The 18,625-nt window shown below is 39.0% G+C and overlaps 1 protein-coding gene across 5 annotated transcripts in view; it reads left to right on the forward strand.

Annotated features, from left to right (window-relative positions):
- Nucleotides 1-18,625, forward strand: part of NOL4 (nucleolar protein 4) — a 192,449-nt gene that overhangs the window by 17,063 nt on the left and 156,761 nt on the right. For 4 of the 5 annotated variants that reach the window (XM_054191577.1, XM_054191578.1, XM_054191581.1 and 1 more), the window contains exon 2: nt 17,968-18,117. In XM_054191577.1, the coding sequence (XP_054047552.1) occupies nt 17,968-18,117 (150 nt within the window). Of the gene's footprint in view, nt 1-17,967; nt 18,122-18,625 lie in introns of all 5 variants that reach the window. The other variant, XM_054191579.1, reaches the window with a different exon arrangement.

The following is an 18,625-nucleotide window of genomic DNA, read 5'->3' on the forward strand; positions in this document are numbered from 1 at the left end:
TGTTCTGAAGCCAGGCATGTTCCTCTGAAGAAGGCTTGTTGAGTCCCTTCCTACATGTAGCTGGGTGGGGCAGCCCAGGAACTGGGAAGAGAGGGTGGACAGGAGGAATGTCCTTAGCCCCAGGTACTAGAAGAAGTTTCTCTTTTAGCTGTAATAAGAGAAAACTATTTAGCTTCACTGTATGCTGGATTGTGTGTCATCGAATACAGCTGAAGGGCTCCCATTGTCTTTAATAGAACACAGCTGAGACCTAAAAAGAGGGTAAAATACCTGACCAATAATAAAATCACCCATGAAAATAAAAATTGAATTCCTTTGTGAAAAACTAACCGCATAACCGCATCTGTATCCTAAAGATGATAATGTGAAAAAGAGCAGGAAGCTTTCTCATTCTTTTTAGATGTTAAAATAGCTTAAAAATAGAGTGTTATCAGTTGTTACAATTTCATTGAGAGTCCCATGGTGTTTGTAATCTTTTCTTGAAAAATCCCATCTCCAGTCAAATGCTTGTGAAAATTCTACTTTCGTGTTAAAAAAAAAATCAGACAAAAATCATTTAGTAATCCCCATAGCTGTGTGGAAGAGATTGTCAGTCTTAGCAACAACTCACTGTCAATTCTCAAAATCTCTCAAGGACGATGGGTATTTCATTATCAGCCTTTTGACTGATGAGTGCATAAAATGCTAGTGGTTAGTGTGGTTCTAGAGACTGACAGTATTTATTTATAAATAGCAAATGGTCTTGCAGGCTGCTGTTTGAGAACTTTCACTTTGAGATCTTTCACTTTAAACTCTGCAAATACCCCAAATGGGTCCTGCAGACTTAGAAACCAGGAAACAAAATGAGTGTGTTTTCTCCTAAATCATAAGATTTTTCAGAACAATTTAATGATTTTCCATACCCTATTTCATTAACTCAAATGCCAGTTAAATAATTATTCTTAAAACAAAGGCCATAAATATGAAAGATGAGAAAATGAAGGATAAAATTTCAGCAGAATCCTTTCAACATAATGCCTAGTCTAGTAAGCTCTTTGAAAAAAAATTTCAGAAGGTGCTCAAAATAACAAAAAGAGACTAAAATTTAATTACAGAGATAGGAACACTGAATACATCTTAAATTATATAAAGCTCAGCTTCATAGTAGGGGAATCTAGAAGCTTCAGTTTCTGAAGTTTACAAATCAGATTGCAAAAGCTTAATACAAAAAAAATTGCATGAGTATGCTGCACCATAGAGCAAGCTCTGGAGAAGGACAGCATTCTAGTAAATGGCTTGCTGAAGACTGTATTTCCCGGGTGCCATCTCACCACAACCAGGAGGCATTCCTTCTGCAGAAACATAGGAGCACAGGAGGATGCAATGTGAAAGCAACATCAATGCCATTATTTCTTGGCCCCATAATTGTAATGGGTTGACTTGTGTGGGACCAAAAATGCAAAATAAATTGCTACAATCAACACAATCAATAACTCACAAGAATTAATTCAGAGGATTTATATGGCTTGAGTTATACATATTGTGAGTTGAGTTAATCATAATGGTTCCTTCTAAACCATTATAATCATCACCATGATAAAAAGAAGTGTGGCCAGAAGGTCAAGGCAGGTGATTTTCCCTCTCTACTCTGTGCTGGTGAGACCCCACCTGGAGTACTGTGTCCAGCTCTGGGGTCCCCGGTACAAGAAAGGCATGGACCTGTTGGAGTGGGTCCAGAGGAGGGCCACGAAGATAGTGAGAGGGATGGAGCACATCTCCTGTGAAGAAAGGCTGAGAGTCGGGGTTATTCAGCCTGGAGAAGAGAAGACTCTGGGGCCACCTTATTGTGGCTTTTCAATATATAAAGATGGCTTATAAGAAAGATGGAGAGGGACTTTTTACCAAGGCCTGTAGTGACAGGACAAGAGGCAACAGTGTTAAACTGAACAAGAGTGGGTTTAGATTTGGTATAAAGAAGACATTTTTTACAATGAGGGTGGCGAGACACTGACACAGGTTATCCAGAGAAGTTGTGGATGCCCCATCATTGGAACTGTTTAAGGTCAGGTTGACTGGGGCTTTGAGGAACCTGATCTAGTGAAGGATGTCCCTGCCTGTGGGCAGGGGGTTAGACTATATAATCTGTAAAAGACCCTTCTAACCCAAACCGTTCCATGATTCTATTACTGTCTCTGTAAGTCATGATACCCAATATAACTGAGGTCTGGAAAGGATGAATACAAGCAATAGGATGCTAGGCTGGATGCTGTCATCTTAATAGTTTTCTCTATTTCAGTGAATCATAGAATATACAGAGCTGAAACAGATATACTGACTGGAGAAGGGGTATCTATAAGCTACAAGCAGAAACAAGGAGACAAAAAAAAAGACAAAACCAAAAAAAGGAGCAGCTGAGCAAGAAATCTAATAGGAGAAAATGAAATGGAGCAACCTTTTTGCTTCAACATCCAAAATCTGAGGGAGTTTCAGAAGGATTTTTTTGGGTATCTTCAGAAATCATAAAATGGGCTTGTCATAAAGCCTGAAGAAAAAGTATTCCTGACCCCTGGAGAAGGAGAGTGCAATGATGGCACTGTGTTGTGAAGTACCCTCAGATGGCAGGTTAAAAATGACTGAGCAAGAAGAAAAATGGGCTGTAGTGGTGAACAGATAGTTGGGATAAAACCCCAGATACAGAATGAAACCCCATCCTAAAGGCATTGTACCAGCTAGTGACAGCTACCTCAATGGTCTGTTCATTTTTCTTAGGCAACGTTTAGCCAGCTTGCCATGACAGTAAAGTATTATTGGATCAAATCGAATTTAATTTCACACGCGCCCATATGTAAAACAACAAACACACATATTTACCAGACATACAACTGTGCCTGATGTCTCCCCGGAAAGCAAATTCCAGGATACACGCAGAATACCCCCAATGAAAAGTTATGCTAGAAATGATTTGATTTGATGGGAAATTACTGTGTCATTTCCTTTTAAAGACTGTAGCATTCAAAATATAGTACTATAATAGGCTATTTGCACAGAACAGAACAGGGCTTGTCTGCGTGGTCTTTTTAACATCTTCTTGATGATCCATGCTGATTTGGCAGTTGAAAATGTAGGATTTTGAATCTAGAGATTTCCTAGTGAGGGAGAACTAGCCTTCTATGTGGTTTGGGTACCAGGTGTGATTCATCAATAAAGTAATAGCATATTTCTCTTAGAGCAGACAGGGCTTAAATGATGTAGATAAAGTACGTATTCAGTCCACATAGCTGACTCCATCTGTTGGTGCAAGTGCTGCAAAGCCTTTTAGGTTATTTGGAGATAGTGGTTGCTATAAAGTGCAAGCAAATGAGTGGGTGCAATGTATTTACAAAGAGAGGGATGTGATTCAAGAATTCCTACTACGCTGGCATCCTTTATTTTACTAGATGTTTCACGATACGCATGATCTCCTTCTGGAGTGTATGTTGGGAAATGTAGTCCAGGAAGAATCAAGCCTGATGTAATGGAAAGGTGAAGGTTTGAGAAAGCAAACTGAAGCTTCCTGTAGGCACAGCAGCATCTCAGAAGATGCAGTTTAGTGTTGAATTGATGCATAAAGAAACAAAATATTGCATTTGCAAATTCAGTCCTCGTTAAGGTTTTGTTCAGCAGAATAAAAATGTTGTCGTTCATGTTGTCAGCAAGATGAAAATAGATGTTGGCTGTCCTTGTAACATAGATTTGAAGCTTTATACCCTTAGCCATCTCAAATGTGTATGTAAAACTGTGCTCTCTGTATCTGTATCAGCTTTGCTGAGGAACTAAAACTGATGATAGTCTGTCCCTATAGTCCTTTGCAGGCAGAGCATCATTTTAAAGAGAACAGGACAATTTGGGAGGTTGAGCCGTAGTTTATTAAAATCAATGTGAGTCTTTGATGGGATTTTTAATTACGTTATTATCAGTGAAGAAAGAATGTGCTAGACCCCTAGCGAGGGAAGCTGTTCTTGGCAGAAGCTGAGCAGGAATTGGGAGCTACGTTGGAAACAAGGCAGTGATGCAGTGATATGGCGAAGCCTTAAGGTGGTGATCACCTATTTCTCACTGCCACTGAGAGGACCTTGCTAACTCTTCCTCAGCAGATGTGATCTAGTACGGCAGAGAAACCTCTATTTCCCAAATGAGTCCTAGAGAGTGTTAGTATCGTGCGCGTCTTCCAAGTGAACATAACTAAGGAACAACAGCACAGCAGTCTGCAAACCTTTTGTTGGCATGGGCTCAGCCAAAGATTCTTTATTTACCTGTGCTAGTCTGTAAAATAGTGTCTCAGAGCCAATGATGAAAGCTACCTCAGAAGAGTCATTTAAGATGAGACAGAAGTACATCATAAGCAACAGAAGACAGTCCCTTTTCTGTCAGGGGATGGGCTAAGTGACTATTTGATTTTTCTTTCATCTGTAATGTCCCTGACTTTGTATAGTTCTATTAATCTCAAGAGATCCCATAGCGCGTTGCAAGCTAAACTGTGAATTATAGCTGGCTCTGTGTTGGATGGCCGTATCCATCAGTCAAACTGCACACAGCAAGTGTACGTAATGAGAGGAAGAGAAACATTGTTGTCATTATTATTACTGAAGACATCCGAGTGCTGTGTCCCATTATCTTAATACAACCAGTATACACTGAGGAGCGAGAAAATGGGCAGGTCACTTAATATTGGTGAATTATGGTTTTGCTACAGTTTGAATGCAGTAGTTTAAGATATTGGGAGACAGAGCACCAAATTCTGGTGAACTTGATGAATAATATAGTCATTATACTGTGTTTAGTACATAATTGAATTCTAATGCTATGTTTCTACTTTTCTTCCTCTTCTGGTAAACAGCTGAGAAGCTTTATTCTTTCTATATAAAGAGAGAAAGCGCAAGTAACGATACCTACTCAAAGAAAAATAATATAGTGCTTGGTTCATGTTTTGAGCACAGAATTGTACTAATAATGACAAACATTCGTATAATTTGCATATTAGCTGCTGTAGATATGAAAATATAATCATGAACTTCAGTTATAGAGAACAGACTATTTCATCTGCATCTTTCCTTTTCTTTCATCGACTGTGCTTTACATATACGAATATTAGCATGGGAAGCAATACTGTATGGTAGTAAATTCATGGGCATGCCTGGATTAAGTCAGAGACTTGTAAACATCTGATTAATAGGGAGTTTTCAACTTGCAAATACTCTGATTTCCTGTCTTCTGTCGTGCGTCAGATATTGGGTAAATCTGGTTACCTACTTATTCAAAACGCCTATTTTTGCAGTATTGTTGAGGAAATAATATGTTTTCCTTCGTTATTTGACTGTTTCTTTGATTCTGTTAAAAAAACAAAAGGGATGGTGGACAGCGTCATTAGTGATCAGAACTAGGGTGTACCTGTTCACTAAAAAAATGAAGAAGCTGATATTTATAAAAATTAAGAAGCCAAATTTACCCGATACAGCAGCATTTGCAAAGTCAGTGTTGTAGTTTGTAATTACCGTTGATTTGAACTCTCTGCTGTTTAGGGCACGCTCCAGATTTGATGCAGGAAGTGTTCTGAGTAAAATCTGTGTAACTGAAGATCTAACTCATTTCTAATAGGAATTTATAGTCTAGACATCTATGTCAGTTTCAGCTTCAAAGCAACATAATAAAGGAAAACAGGTCCATTCACTTTCGTGTTTTACAATCAGTAATACACATGCATGTTAGATAAGATCGCAAAACATTTAAAAGAAAATTCATAGAGGCATATCTTTTAAGTATAGGCGTTCAAAGAAGGGGACCGCTATGCAGTAAAGGTCTGAATGAGTGACATGACAAACATGAATTTCATTGCCAGTGGCAGAACAGACACAGATTTTGATTCCCAGCCCTCAAATGAGTAGTGGTGCCTGAGCATGCCTGAGAGAACATGCACACAGTCCCTGTGGAAATTGCTAACCATAAATCTGTTTAAGCTCTGAAAAAAGTGTTTGGACTCCATGAGGAGCTGCAGATAGACTGAGAGAGGAGTAAGGGGGAGAAAAAGTAATAAGTAGTGGGGAAAATGCATTTTATCTTCCTGCTTCTGTAAGAAGAACCAACATCACTCCCCCAAACATTTGAGTGCTCTTACTGCTTCCAGAAGGAAATAAGAAGGAATAATATAATAAAATATATATTATATAATATTATAAATAGAATAATATAATAATAATAATTAGAAGGATACCTAAGTAAGGCAAGAAAGACTTACAGTTCTTATAGTACTTCTTGAAACAAAGGTTGGTAGAGTTTATTTAGAGAAAAACTGAGTCTACTGGGCCTTCAGAGAAGAGGCTGTTGTAGATGGTTGTATTCTCAGTGAAAATAGAGTTTGGTGGGTTTGCGTGAAGGTTCGTCATGTGTAACACTAGCAAGTGTTTTCTATCACATGAACAGCTTCAATATAATATTTCATACAGAATTATTTTCCTTCTAATGGAGATTACCAAAAGGGTTCATAGAGGCTCCCTTTTTCAATCGCCACCACCATTTTTCTCTTAGACTCTTTTTAGATATATATTTCGTTTACATCAGTGTACCAAAAATTAATTGGCAAGGTGAAACTGTAGACCAGTGTTGAAAATTTCTCCTAAGCAAAGTCTGGCTAATATTGACTTCAGTGTACAGTAGCAGCATGTTTGTGCTGAATGGTGATATGAACTCTCCATCTGCAGATGTCAGCCGCCTAACTATCACGCTGGTCAGGACTGAACATATGGTTGAGCAGTGTTTTTCAAAACTTGGTTCTGCTGGCAAGGATTGGCCTCTTCATGCTGTGGAGTTTGTTTACGGTTGGGAAGGGAGGAAGAAGAAAAGGAGAAAAAAATTGGTGTAAATGATCTGACTGTTGGCAGCAGTGCTTGCTCGCAGAAGCACAGGTTTTTGCATCTGGCATTTGTTCTTGCCTAGGTTACCCATGAGAGAAAAGAGCTGTTGTAGGAGTGGAAAAAAAAAAAGAACTAGGGAAATCTAATTTAATTAAAGAAAAAGCCAACCAATAAGTTGTTAAAGAGCCCCACATAAGTCTGCTGAGGTAATTTCATTTTGTAAAACCTGATCTGTGCGCGCGCGCGCACACACGCACACACAGAGTAACAAAACTAGTACAAAAAACCCAAGGTTCTTTATTTACCAACTAATTTAGTTTGATGATATCTTTGGGTGCACAAGCCCTTCCTCAGGTCTGAGATAGGATCAAAAAAACTTAGGGTTTTTAATGTATTTTTGGAAGGATAACTTTTGCACCCCTCCTAATGAATTTTCCTGAAGAACATGGTTAGATATTTGGTTCATGGCATTTCGTGGCTACACCGAAAACTTATTTCCAATATCTGACATTTGCTGCCTCTGTTTCCAGATCTGGTGGAGAGATTGTGTATCCAGTGTTCTACCAGATTTTTCTAGGTGCTGTGTTGCTTCATCTGAGAACAGACCCTAATTCTCCCTATGGTTCCTACTTTGCTTATGTTTGTCCGTCATCAGGGCTGTAACACCACTACTGCTAAAACCACCTGTGGGCAGAAGTCGTGTGCCTAGCACAGACCCATGCATTTGGTTTTGCACTAATCTGACCGCTGAGTCCCCAGTGGCCTGTATCCTTGGTCAGGTAAAGTTACCTGTGCAATTACAGTGAGCCCCTTCGTCATCCCTGCCTGTTTGTCCTTGCAGAAATTTTGAGGGACCTCCATTATAGGCTCTTAGTTTATACTCCCAGAATATTTAGTCTTGGAAGTACTTCTTCGCTCCCTGCAACAAACAGCTTTCTTCCAACGTGGGAAGTATATTGGTAATGTGGTCAGAGAAGCAGGCCATACATGGAGCACGGGGTGCCCTGGAGACTCCCATCCCCTTTGGCACTGGAGCTGGGGACAGTTCTCATTATTCTGCGCCTTGCCTTCGCAAGCCAAGTTGCGTGGGTTATATCAGCACCAAGGTTTTGTATGGGTGATGCAAAGTCACTAACGTTTTCTCATCTGTCCCTACCATAAGCTGCCTGTATGGCACCAGTGCAGCTTAAAATCTGATCCCCAGTCTCTACTGATGTTGCTAATGAGGTTACCAATTAATGGCACCTAATGGTCTGTTGTAGCAGTGGTTTTGGTGATGGAGACAGCTGCCCTCTGGGACCTGTGCTGAGACTGTGAGCTCATTTTGTATAAGCAAGTGAACAGCTGTTGCAGGAACATTGATGGGAGAGATTAGGTCACACACTTCATGTCCCTGCCACCCCAGGGCAATTCCTTGCAGTAGGCAGCAGGTGGAAGGTGGAAGCAACTTTAAGGGACAAAAGCCCTTGCTGGCGTTGGACCCAGAGATTTAGATACAAAACCACTATATCCCATTAGCAGTCTTCTGATCCATCCTGTTCCCCTGACTTTTTGAAGTATTTTACCAATGAACTAAGATTTTGAGGCAGTTTGTTATTTTTTAGAAGTTTTGCTGCTGAGCTGTGTTGATCTGTGGTGTGGTATCTTCCTCGCACCTGATTGCAGTATGTACCTTGTGGCACTTGCATATCACCTTATTTATTCAAAAAGCTCCCTCTGTGAATGCTCTTGCATCAGAGGCTCATGAGTATTTGGAATATAATGTTAAAATATACATTTATTTTCACAGGCAGCACTTTGGGGTAATGAGTTCTCATTATTTAAGCTTCACTTTAGTGTTAGGTTACTTTTGGAATACAGTAGTTGCATTTCATCAGTCTGAAAAAAGGTGGCATTATAGATCTACATTGCATTCGCCTAGTGCTTGAGTACCTGTAAAGTATAGCACACTTTAAAATTGTGTAATTGTTCATTTTTGGAAGACGACAGGAATGTTAACAGTTAACAGTACCTTGCCCATTTCTTTTTGCTGAACTAATGACAATACCAGATATTATAATTTAGAAAAAAACCAAAACCATACCAAACAGGTCCACTCTAGGATTCACACCCATTCATTTTAAAATACCCTGTAGTCAAAAATATTTGAAGACAATCAGTTTTTTTGTCCTGGTAACCTTATTTGGGAAAAGCAAATCTTTTCCTCCTCTCCGAAGTACTTTATAGCTACAAAGAACTGTCTATTTTGAGTTGAAAGTAAAACTAAGTTGCGTATGTATTGTCATGCTAGTAACTTTTAGAAACAAATTTTCATGGAAATTAATGATGTACAGTGTGCTGAGCGGTCAGAGTGGGGAGCTGAAGTCCCTTCACTTCAAAATACTCACCAGGAGAAGCTGACCCTTCCAGATTACCTGCGAGACTGAAAAGGCAGTTCCCCTGCTAAGCATTTAATTTGGCCTTGCAGTCTTCTCTGGAAAAGTCTTGCAGTAACTTTTTATAGCTTGGCAGATAGAATTGTCTTGTAAAATTTATGAAGAGTAGAAAGACATGAAAAAGTATTTAAAGGGAATGTAATTTCAGTATTTGTGCACTTAGTGGTCACTTGCGCTTCACTGAGTTGTTATCCTTCTATTTTTTTCGCTTAGCCTGACGGGGTATTTACAATTTTCTGAGCAATTGAAGAAATCTGTACACAGAAAGATTACCACCAGCCTCAGAATGGCTTCTTTGAACTTTTTTTGGGTGTCTCTTAGTTAGGAGAAATCTCATTTTACAGCTCTCCTAATACTTACCTCTATGTTCAGTTTTACTTTCAGTAAAAGAATAACATGTTACTTTAATGGAATGAATTTTCATCCTGTTTCATGGTAGAACTGAAGTCTTGGTGGTTTTTCAAGCTTAAAACCTGCAATTTCTTAGAATTTACACAATTACAGAAAATTCTGGTATAAGTTCCTCGTACCTAGCTGTATCCTGTAATGAATCATTGAGAAGGAATAAACACATTAAAACTTTGTTCATGAATGTGAGCTTAAACAAAAACTTCAGTTAAATTTGGCTATGTTACATTTCTGCTCCGTTCAGTTAGTCCTTGGTGTCCCAGCTAGGTTTATTAGCTCTGAGCTGCTTACCAAACAGTGAATTTGAAGTGGGCAAGTGAAGTCTGCTGGATATTTCCAGGACCGTAGTGAATATTTTCAAAAAAATAGACTTCAAAGTCAAAACTTAATTATTTCTGATAGAAAACTAACCCACTAGAAAAGAGACAGCATCTTTCAGGGAATGGGAAAGAATACAGTCTGTTTATCAAAAAAAAAAATAAATTGTAGTGCTTCTCTTTTAAAATATAGACTTCTGAATAAACTATTCAGAAATGGGCTAAGATCAGAAATTATTTTCTAGATGATTTTTTAAAATGAAGAATTCACTAGTAAATTATAGTTAAGTTCAAATTAATCACCGAAAACTTAATTGCAATTTGCTGAATTATTTTTGTGTGTGTGTGTGTGTGTTAGAAATTGACCAGAATGTTCACTTCTGCAGTGCAAACTGCCATCTCCCCCCAGGTGTTGTAGTGTGCTCTCTCTCTCTCTCTCTCTTGAATTCTAGCTTTAGTTTAATTGGAATTGTCCCATACTTTTCACTGAATATGATGCATTTAATGCCTGGGTTAATTGCTTCTATATTAAATGTACCAATTCAACAGACTTTTGTAGACAGAATACAGCATTAATTTGCTTTCTCTGACAAAGACAAAAAAAAAAGAAAAGTAAAAAAGACCAGCTGTAATAATACTGTGCATCTCATGATGACAGTATCAGCTGTGGTTTTAACAGGCTAAGTAGGCAGGAATTTGCGGGAGAGGAAGGCAGGTAGAGGGAGTAATGTGTCAAATATGGTGTCCATGTCAGAATAGGTGTTTGTTAAGCTTCTTTCTGCTCACCCCAGTTATACCAGGGTCCTGTGTGTCCCTGGGCTAGGTATTTAAGTATCTTCCTCATCCGTTTGGGTAATGTTCACCACAATGTGCACAGGTGAAAAATCCCATCTCGCTGTCTTACTAAGGAAGCTATGGCTGCATCCACACTGGCATTTTAGTTTGGCAAAGGGATGTGCCTTTGAAACAAAGCCCCTGACAGTGCTTGCTGTGCTTGTTTCACACTGCAGTGGATTTTTCAGTGCAGGAAATGGATCCCTTTCAGTAAAACAAAACTGTAATTTGTTCCAGGAGTACACCTACTGGATTGCAACCAGAAGTGGGTGTCCAGTGTGGGGGGACCAGGTTAGAGCTAGTCTGAAATTAGTACAGTGTGGATTCAGCTCCTGGGTATATCAACCGCTTTGGTCTACAGATCTGCTGCTCCTGCACTGCCCCACTTGCTCTCATAGATACAGCTCGTGGTGTTTGGTTAGCCTGCGTCAACAAACTTCACAAATAGTAAAATGTGGCCTGTATTGTGACCTGTTTTTGTTCAGAATGGTTGTGTAAATGTTTAAGCACCTAAGGAAAAAAAATAAACAGGTGTTAGCACACTGAGGGAAAACAGTATTCAGACCTCAGTTAAGAAGTCACTCTTATCTAGGAAGAGTAAACTGCAGCCAGGGCTTGCCTGTCCTGTACTTCTCACTGGGGTCTTCTCTGCTATTCCTTCAGGACTCCAAGTCCACTTGAGGTGGCTTTTTGATATTGCCTCTTGCCTCCCATATCCATGCTTATTTTCTGTAGGAGACACGAGAGTACATAGACACGTTCCACATTTCATTTCTAAGCTTTTCTCCTGCAGTAGCAGTGATGATGGTAGATCTGCCTATCTATCCACACTTCTGAAGAAAGATTAAAAAAGAAAAGTTTCTGCCCTTCTCCAATATGGAAAGAGCTTTAAATATTTATCTCGGAGACCACTGGCCAGGTTATTATCCTGTTCATGCCAAAAGGGACTCTGAAGGTACCTTGTGTATCATGAAATAATTTCCAGGCTCATTTTACTACACTTCAAGGGAAGAAAGGTGACAGACCTTCCCTTTACGGTTTGGCAAGTTGGGTTTCACATTATCTCTAATTGCCAGAGCTTAATTTAATAGAGCTAGATAGACCATCTAATAGACCAGATGATGGCCTCACCTGAAATGACTCAGTAGGATAGTCCTTTTAGGTAGGATCTTTTAAGCTTATATGGTAGTCAGAATTCACCCCTTATTGCTTGTCAACAGACATTTTGTTTTGGTGCTTTCTCATCATCTGGACTGGTCCAAGAGATAAAGGAGAAAGGGACTTCTGCTCAGTGTTGATTTGGTCTCTCTTATCTTTCCTGGGTGTCTAGAACTCCCTCATCAAGACAGTCAGAGGACTTTTTCTTACCTACAGCTTTCATAAAATCCCCAAACTTTGTATCCGTTGTTTAGTTTTAGGTTCTCATCTCAAATGGCATATTAATTTGCTGTTTTACTTCACTTTATTCTATTTATTTTTGTGATCTATTTCCACAATTAGTTTGACTCGTTGCTGACATATCCCAGCTTAGTTGTTTAGTCTTTGTAGGGTTTATTGTTCTAAAGGTTCCAGAGAGGACTTGAGAGCTAGAAATGGTTCTGGTGTGTATCATCTGCCTTAATGTAACTCTGATTTTTCATGTCTCCATCTGCTGGTAAAAGATGAGATTTGCTGCTCAAGCATCATATAATGAGTAACAGAAACTATAAATTTCAAATAATAAATACCCCTTTCACTGTTACAGATACTTTCCATTAGGAACTGGATAGAAATGCTAATTTTACTTTTAGGCTGCTTAATAATAGCTATAAAATACTAATAACTTATGATCTGTTTTGGATTTATACCTCACTGACAGGAATGAGTTAAATATAACCTGGGAATTCAAATCAGTGTGCTGATGAAACTAGATTTGTTCATTTCTATGGGAGTAAGAGGCACTCTAAAATGGTCATCCCTCTTTAAAAATATTAATATTTTTCCAATTACTGAGCAAGCAGGTAAAGGAAATAATGTATAATGGGGTTTTCAGTCTGATCATTTATTATCTTATTTCTGCAGAGAGGTATATAAGGCTCATGTTACACAGAAACTACCACTGGTTCCTCCTAACAGTTATAATACAAAGGGAGTAAAACACCTACATACAATCATGTCAGGAGCTCATTATGCAGAAGCTAAAAAGGCGGGGTTTTATGAGCAAAACTTTTTGTAAGGATATAGTTCATTCAGAGCACAATGCTTCAGTCAGCACAAGACTTTGCTTCCTATCCAGAGGAAATGCATCTTCAAGACCGCAAAAAGTGGTACTCGTCAGCAGAGTTGTGGTGACACAAATGTGCTTTAACTCTGCTGTTGTCTGAACTGGTATAGATCAGAAAAATGTTACACGTTGTATTTCTGCATTCAAAGCAGTATTACATTTATATTTGATTTATGTTGTGCAATGAAATTTTTAGGCTGATTGTTATTTCCATCTATTCCTAATGTTTTGTAGATGCTTCTGGCTTTGATGCTTTTACAACAGAGGTTTTTATAGACCTGAACATTTTCTATAAAACCACCAACCAAGACTTTACTTTTGTTTTCTATTGCAGTCTATCATGTATTTATAGAAATATTTTTCAAATACTGTAAAGATGCTGATAGTTATATTCATTCTTGAAGCAAGAGGGTGTTTTATGAGACCTATTTCCCCCCCAGAAATTTCAACAAGAGATAGTGTAGGTATTCTCCAGCAAGGAATTGCAAGCACTTTTGTTTCAGTGGCTTTAATTTTAAAGGCTTGTATTAAATTTTGTTCTCCTCTGCAAACTAACTGTAAAAATGCCAGCCTTTCATTTAAGAGATCTTTTTGCTGTCTTGACTAAGAGTTTTATCTGTTCACTTCACTGGCAAACTTTTTTCCCTTCTTTACTCCCATTAGCCCTGTAGGTTCCTCTTCAATAAAAGAGACTGACTCTCTCCTCAAGCATCCTTGTTCAAAGGGATCCTTACCACTATCCGAGAGGTACACAACTCTCTGTAAAAGCCAATTCTGTATTCTTTGTGTAGATATCTAAAACCAACCAACCAACCAACCAACTTTAATCTCGGAGTGCAAATGGAATTTGCAGGGCTGAAAATGAAAAGAAACGTCTATTTATTTGTATCCTAAGAACATAGGAAGAACACTGAATAAACGTAAAAACAAGAGTAAACAGGAAACTCTGCAATGTAAAGAGTAAAATTAAGTAACTTCTCACTGGTAGAGATTGAAACCATTCCAGCAGTTATAAGGATGAATTGTATTTTGGCAGTGCCTGTCACGCTGATGGCCAGAGAGGAATAATCTGAGACAACTGGTGTAGAATAGGGGCATACCTCAGTGATGGATGAAGCTCAGCCTAAAAGATTTAAGAGTCTAAGTCCAATTTTTGAAGTGAAACATTCAGTGAGGCTTCCATTCCTAAGTCATTTTTGAAAGTGGGGCTTGGACTCTTGCCATGACAAATGAAAGTCCTAAAAATACCTCAGTGATTTATAAATATCCTCCTTGCTGTTCCAGAGTTGTTAGTACCCAAGTCACTTTGAAAATGGCATTTAAGCTTCTCAGTTGTAGAGCTATCAAGAAGAAACTCAATTAACATCTAGTCTATCCAAGACAGGATTTACTCAGACTGTCCCTGACAGCTATTTGTCTAACCTGGTCTCAAAATCCTCCCGTGACAGAGATGCCAGAGCCTCCGCAGGCAAACTATTACTGTACTTGACTATCCACGTCAATAGTAAGTTTTTCCTAATGTCTAATGTAAATCTCCCATGCTGTGGTTTAAGCCTATTACTTGTCCTGTCCCTTGTGGACATTTCATAGCCTTTCAGACATCTGAATAGCATATCACGTATTCCCTCATTCGTCTCTTTTTACCCTTAGTTGAGGTTAAAAAAATGTCCCCTTAGGCACTGTGAAATATTTTACCCAGAGCCAGCTGATAAAGTAGAGCTGCTTTGTTAATGCCTTTATGGAATACCAATTTCAGGATAAAAGTGTAGTGTAATGGCATATGGCAGGAAATCCTGATACAACTGTGTCCACTTCAGAGTCTTTATGGTTTAAATAGAGATTTGGGGTTGTATCAGTTTCCCCGTTCTGTATTTATTGGATGTCAGTATTGGGTTATCAAAAGTCTCAGTAAGCAGCTACCTTATTCAAGTTACTCATCTGGCGTATTGCTTCTGCAGTTATGGCTTACATCTCTGCACAGCATTGTGTGTTGCCAGATGGACTGAACAGCTTACTCACAGCAACTCTTCTGCAGCACTGCAGGGTTTCTCAAACAAGGTCTACCTTATTGCCTTATACAGCACCAAGTAGAATGAAGCCTGACCTAGTCATTGTCCAGGCCCCACCGCATAAAATTATGATGAGTGTAGAAGTTAAGTAATAGTACTGTCTTCCCCTGAAGCAGTTTTGACTCAATGATGTAAAGCGTTTTTTCCTGCCCTTTTTGAGTGACAGGATTTTGAAAGTTTGTGTTTGTTTTCTGGTACTTCAGTTAGGAGGCATGACAGAGAATTTGTGCAAATTTTGCTTCCTTGTATTTTTAGAAGTAGTAGCAATGCTTACCGTTTTATTCAGCTGGATGGAGAAACAATTTCAAGAGCACACCCACTTTATGCTTACCTACCTTTGGGTATCAGTGTCTGGGGAGAGAGGTAGGAGGACCATCAAAGAAGAGCACTGCACACTATGGCCACTGAAAGCAGCAGAATGAGTTTTCTTGTTGAGTTTCTTCTTTGCATGTATTCCTGATGTTTGCATGTGTCAGCTCTGCTGAGGTGGCATCTCAGGTTTTAAATTAATATGGTTGTAATGCGTTTCTCTTTAATTAAAAAAGAGAGCTGCCCCGTAGGAAATTTCCTAAAACAAAACTCATTAGTAATAAACAGATTAAATCTTTATCAGTTAATCAACACTATAAACTTCTGAGTGTTCAGAGAGCGGCGTGAGATAACGGTGTCGTCATAATAAGAGTGTTTGAAATCATTAGGGATCCCACTGTGCTGTTTGGGTGGTGAGAAAATAATGATTGAAGATGAGACCTCCTACAGGGCTCACGTGTGAATTCCCCTAAAGATTAAAGCTGCAAAGATCTAGATTTTATGTTGGCCCCATGTCTAAAGTTTTTTTTTAAATAGCGGGCAATAATGGTGGGCAATAGCAAGCAAATTCTTAATGATGCTGATATCAGAACCAGTCATGATGTGACAAAATTTTTGAGCTGGTGGTTAGTGAAATTTTAGGGACTGTTCATGGGGTGGGAACCTCTCTGCCTTCTCAGAACACTTGTTCCCAGCTGATCTCTCTGAGGCTGTAACTGTGGTGGAGACTGCGCTGCAAATTCCTCATGTTCCTCCACCCTGAATCCTCAGCACAGTCACTTCTGTCAGGACTATGGCAATCATCTCATCATGCACACGAGGAAGTTCTGCTCTGGTCCAGTTGCCTGCTGTGCAGGTGGAAGGGACAATGTAATTTTGGGCAAGGACCTCTTTGAAGAAGGTTGGGGAGAGGCAGGGGAATAATGGAGCAGGACAGAACAAAACTTTTATGGCTGGTAGCATATCAACAACTCCTAACCTGATATAATATGGAGTCATGCACATTTAGGAAGTTATGCTATAGGGCCACTGACATTTTCTCTGGTACTGCTGGGAATGTGTCAGAGCTCGTCTGTGTCACCCTAGGGGGTTCTTTGGAGCCATTGGGATAATTTGGGTTCTTTCCTTGAACTCTATGAAAAATAAAAGCAAGTGGGCTGGAATAAAAACAGGGGCAGTGACAAAAATAAATCATGTTTGTCCACATCCAGCAAACTTACTGGAATGGGTTAGCAAGACGTTATGAGCAGGGGGATGGCAACTGGGAGTCGTATGTAACTATTGCCTTTTCATTTCTCATCCTTGGTCTTTGTTTGGTCACCGCAGCAATAATTTCGCATGTTTTGTCACAAAAGGGTCAATGTAAATGAGTTTTGTTGTGGCATGAATTACAGCAGCAGTAACAGTATTATCAAACGTGTTAAGTTTGGAATGCACTTACTGCTTCAAATACATGCTGAAGGTTAGGTGACACTGCTGCCTCCAGAGTGGAGGCTGTGCTGGAGTACTAGTGAATTGGCCGTTCTTATTTTATTCTTCATATACTTATGTTGTATTACAAAACCCAGCCGGCTTGACAGATTCTTGCTCTGGAAAAAGAAGAGTCCCAGTTCCCGCCCCTTCATTAGAAGTGCATCCATAGACATCTGGTAAAAAAAACCAAACAACTCCTATGTATGGTCCTATTTAAAAGGCATGAATTGAACTATACTGATTAATTTCAGAGACATTGTGTACTGTTTATCTTTAGAAGTCTTTAGCTACCATGGCACTATCACTTTTGAAAATCAGATGGTAGGTGTCCTCACTTTTCTGTCACTTGTTCCAACCAGACATCTGTGTGCAAAAATCACAAATTTTAAAAATATCCCTTTTTTTTCCTCATATTGTGATATGTCTTTGTGGAGTATATTTTCAAGCAGGTTTTGCAGGGGTAAATTGTTTGTAACAACTTCCTTTGTATTCATAATTACAGTCAGCTCTGTCACCTGTGAATTAAAACCTTTTATTAAATACCTTTATGAAGTGCTAGGTACAGATTTACTGGGAGGGGAATGCGAGGATAAAAGAGCTGTTGCGTTCTTATTAACAGCCGCATAATGCATTTCTGTGACATGTGTTTGGGACTGCCTCTGCCTTTGAATCTTGTTTGTGCATTTGGAGAAAGTAACACAGATATTTTTGTTCCGCTTTTTTAAATACTGGAGTGAAAGATCACTTTCTGTGGAGCGACCAAATGCCCTGGCTTGGCAAAATGGACTGCTTGCAAGAGTCCATATGATCTGACTGATCATACAACTTTCCTACAGTACTGTTTCTGTCGTTCACAGGGTGGGTGACCTTCAGATCTCAGTGGAAGGGTCTTTAACTTCCTGCTAAAAAAGGAGAACGCGTCCCATGATTATCATAATTTATCTATTCATCCCATCCTCCTTACTTTTTCTTTTATCTTTTTTTCCTTTTCAGGATGGAGTAGGTGTAGATGAGAAGCTGTCTTTACGGCGGGTAGCCGTGGTAGAAGATTTCTTTGACATTATCTATTCCATGCATGTTGAAACTGGGCCTAATGGAGAACAAATCAGAAAACATGCTGGACAAAAGAGAACGTATAAAGCAGTAAGTAAAAAAACCCAACCAACCAACTAAAAGTGAATGGCATTCTCTAAAAGTGTGAATTGTTTGGGTTTAGTCACATGGTATGCAAATTGTGTTTTTTCCAGCTGAATTAGTACTGCAACCCTTACCCTCAAATTTATTTCAGAGATCTTTCAATAATGCATGAAAAACATACACATGCACATCACACATTTCCTGGGTGATAAGGACCAGATCCATTGACTTCAGTAGAGATTTTTTCATTGGTGCAAGCAAAGAATTTACTCTTTCTATAATGGTTTGACAATTTCTCTAGTAACTCTGTATTAATTAATTGTTGTTAAATGGTTGAAGTCTTAAAGAAGACCTAAAAAGTATTGACACAACTTTGCTAAATGAGATGCTGCACTTCAGCATATGAATGAACTTGCCTTATAGTTTATTGCTGCAGACTACGTATACTTAATGGTTTAATAGCATGAAAACTTGTAAATATACTAAATTCAAAAGGCTGGAAACCTACGAGGTA

This window comes from Rissa tridactyla, chromosome 2 (genome assembly GCF_028500815.1).
Source record: "Rissa tridactyla isolate bRisTri1 chromosome 2, bRisTri1.patW.cur.20221130, whole genome shotgun sequence".
Taxonomy (NCBI): domain Eukaryota; kingdom Metazoa; phylum Chordata; class Aves; order Charadriiformes; family Laridae; genus Rissa; species Rissa tridactyla.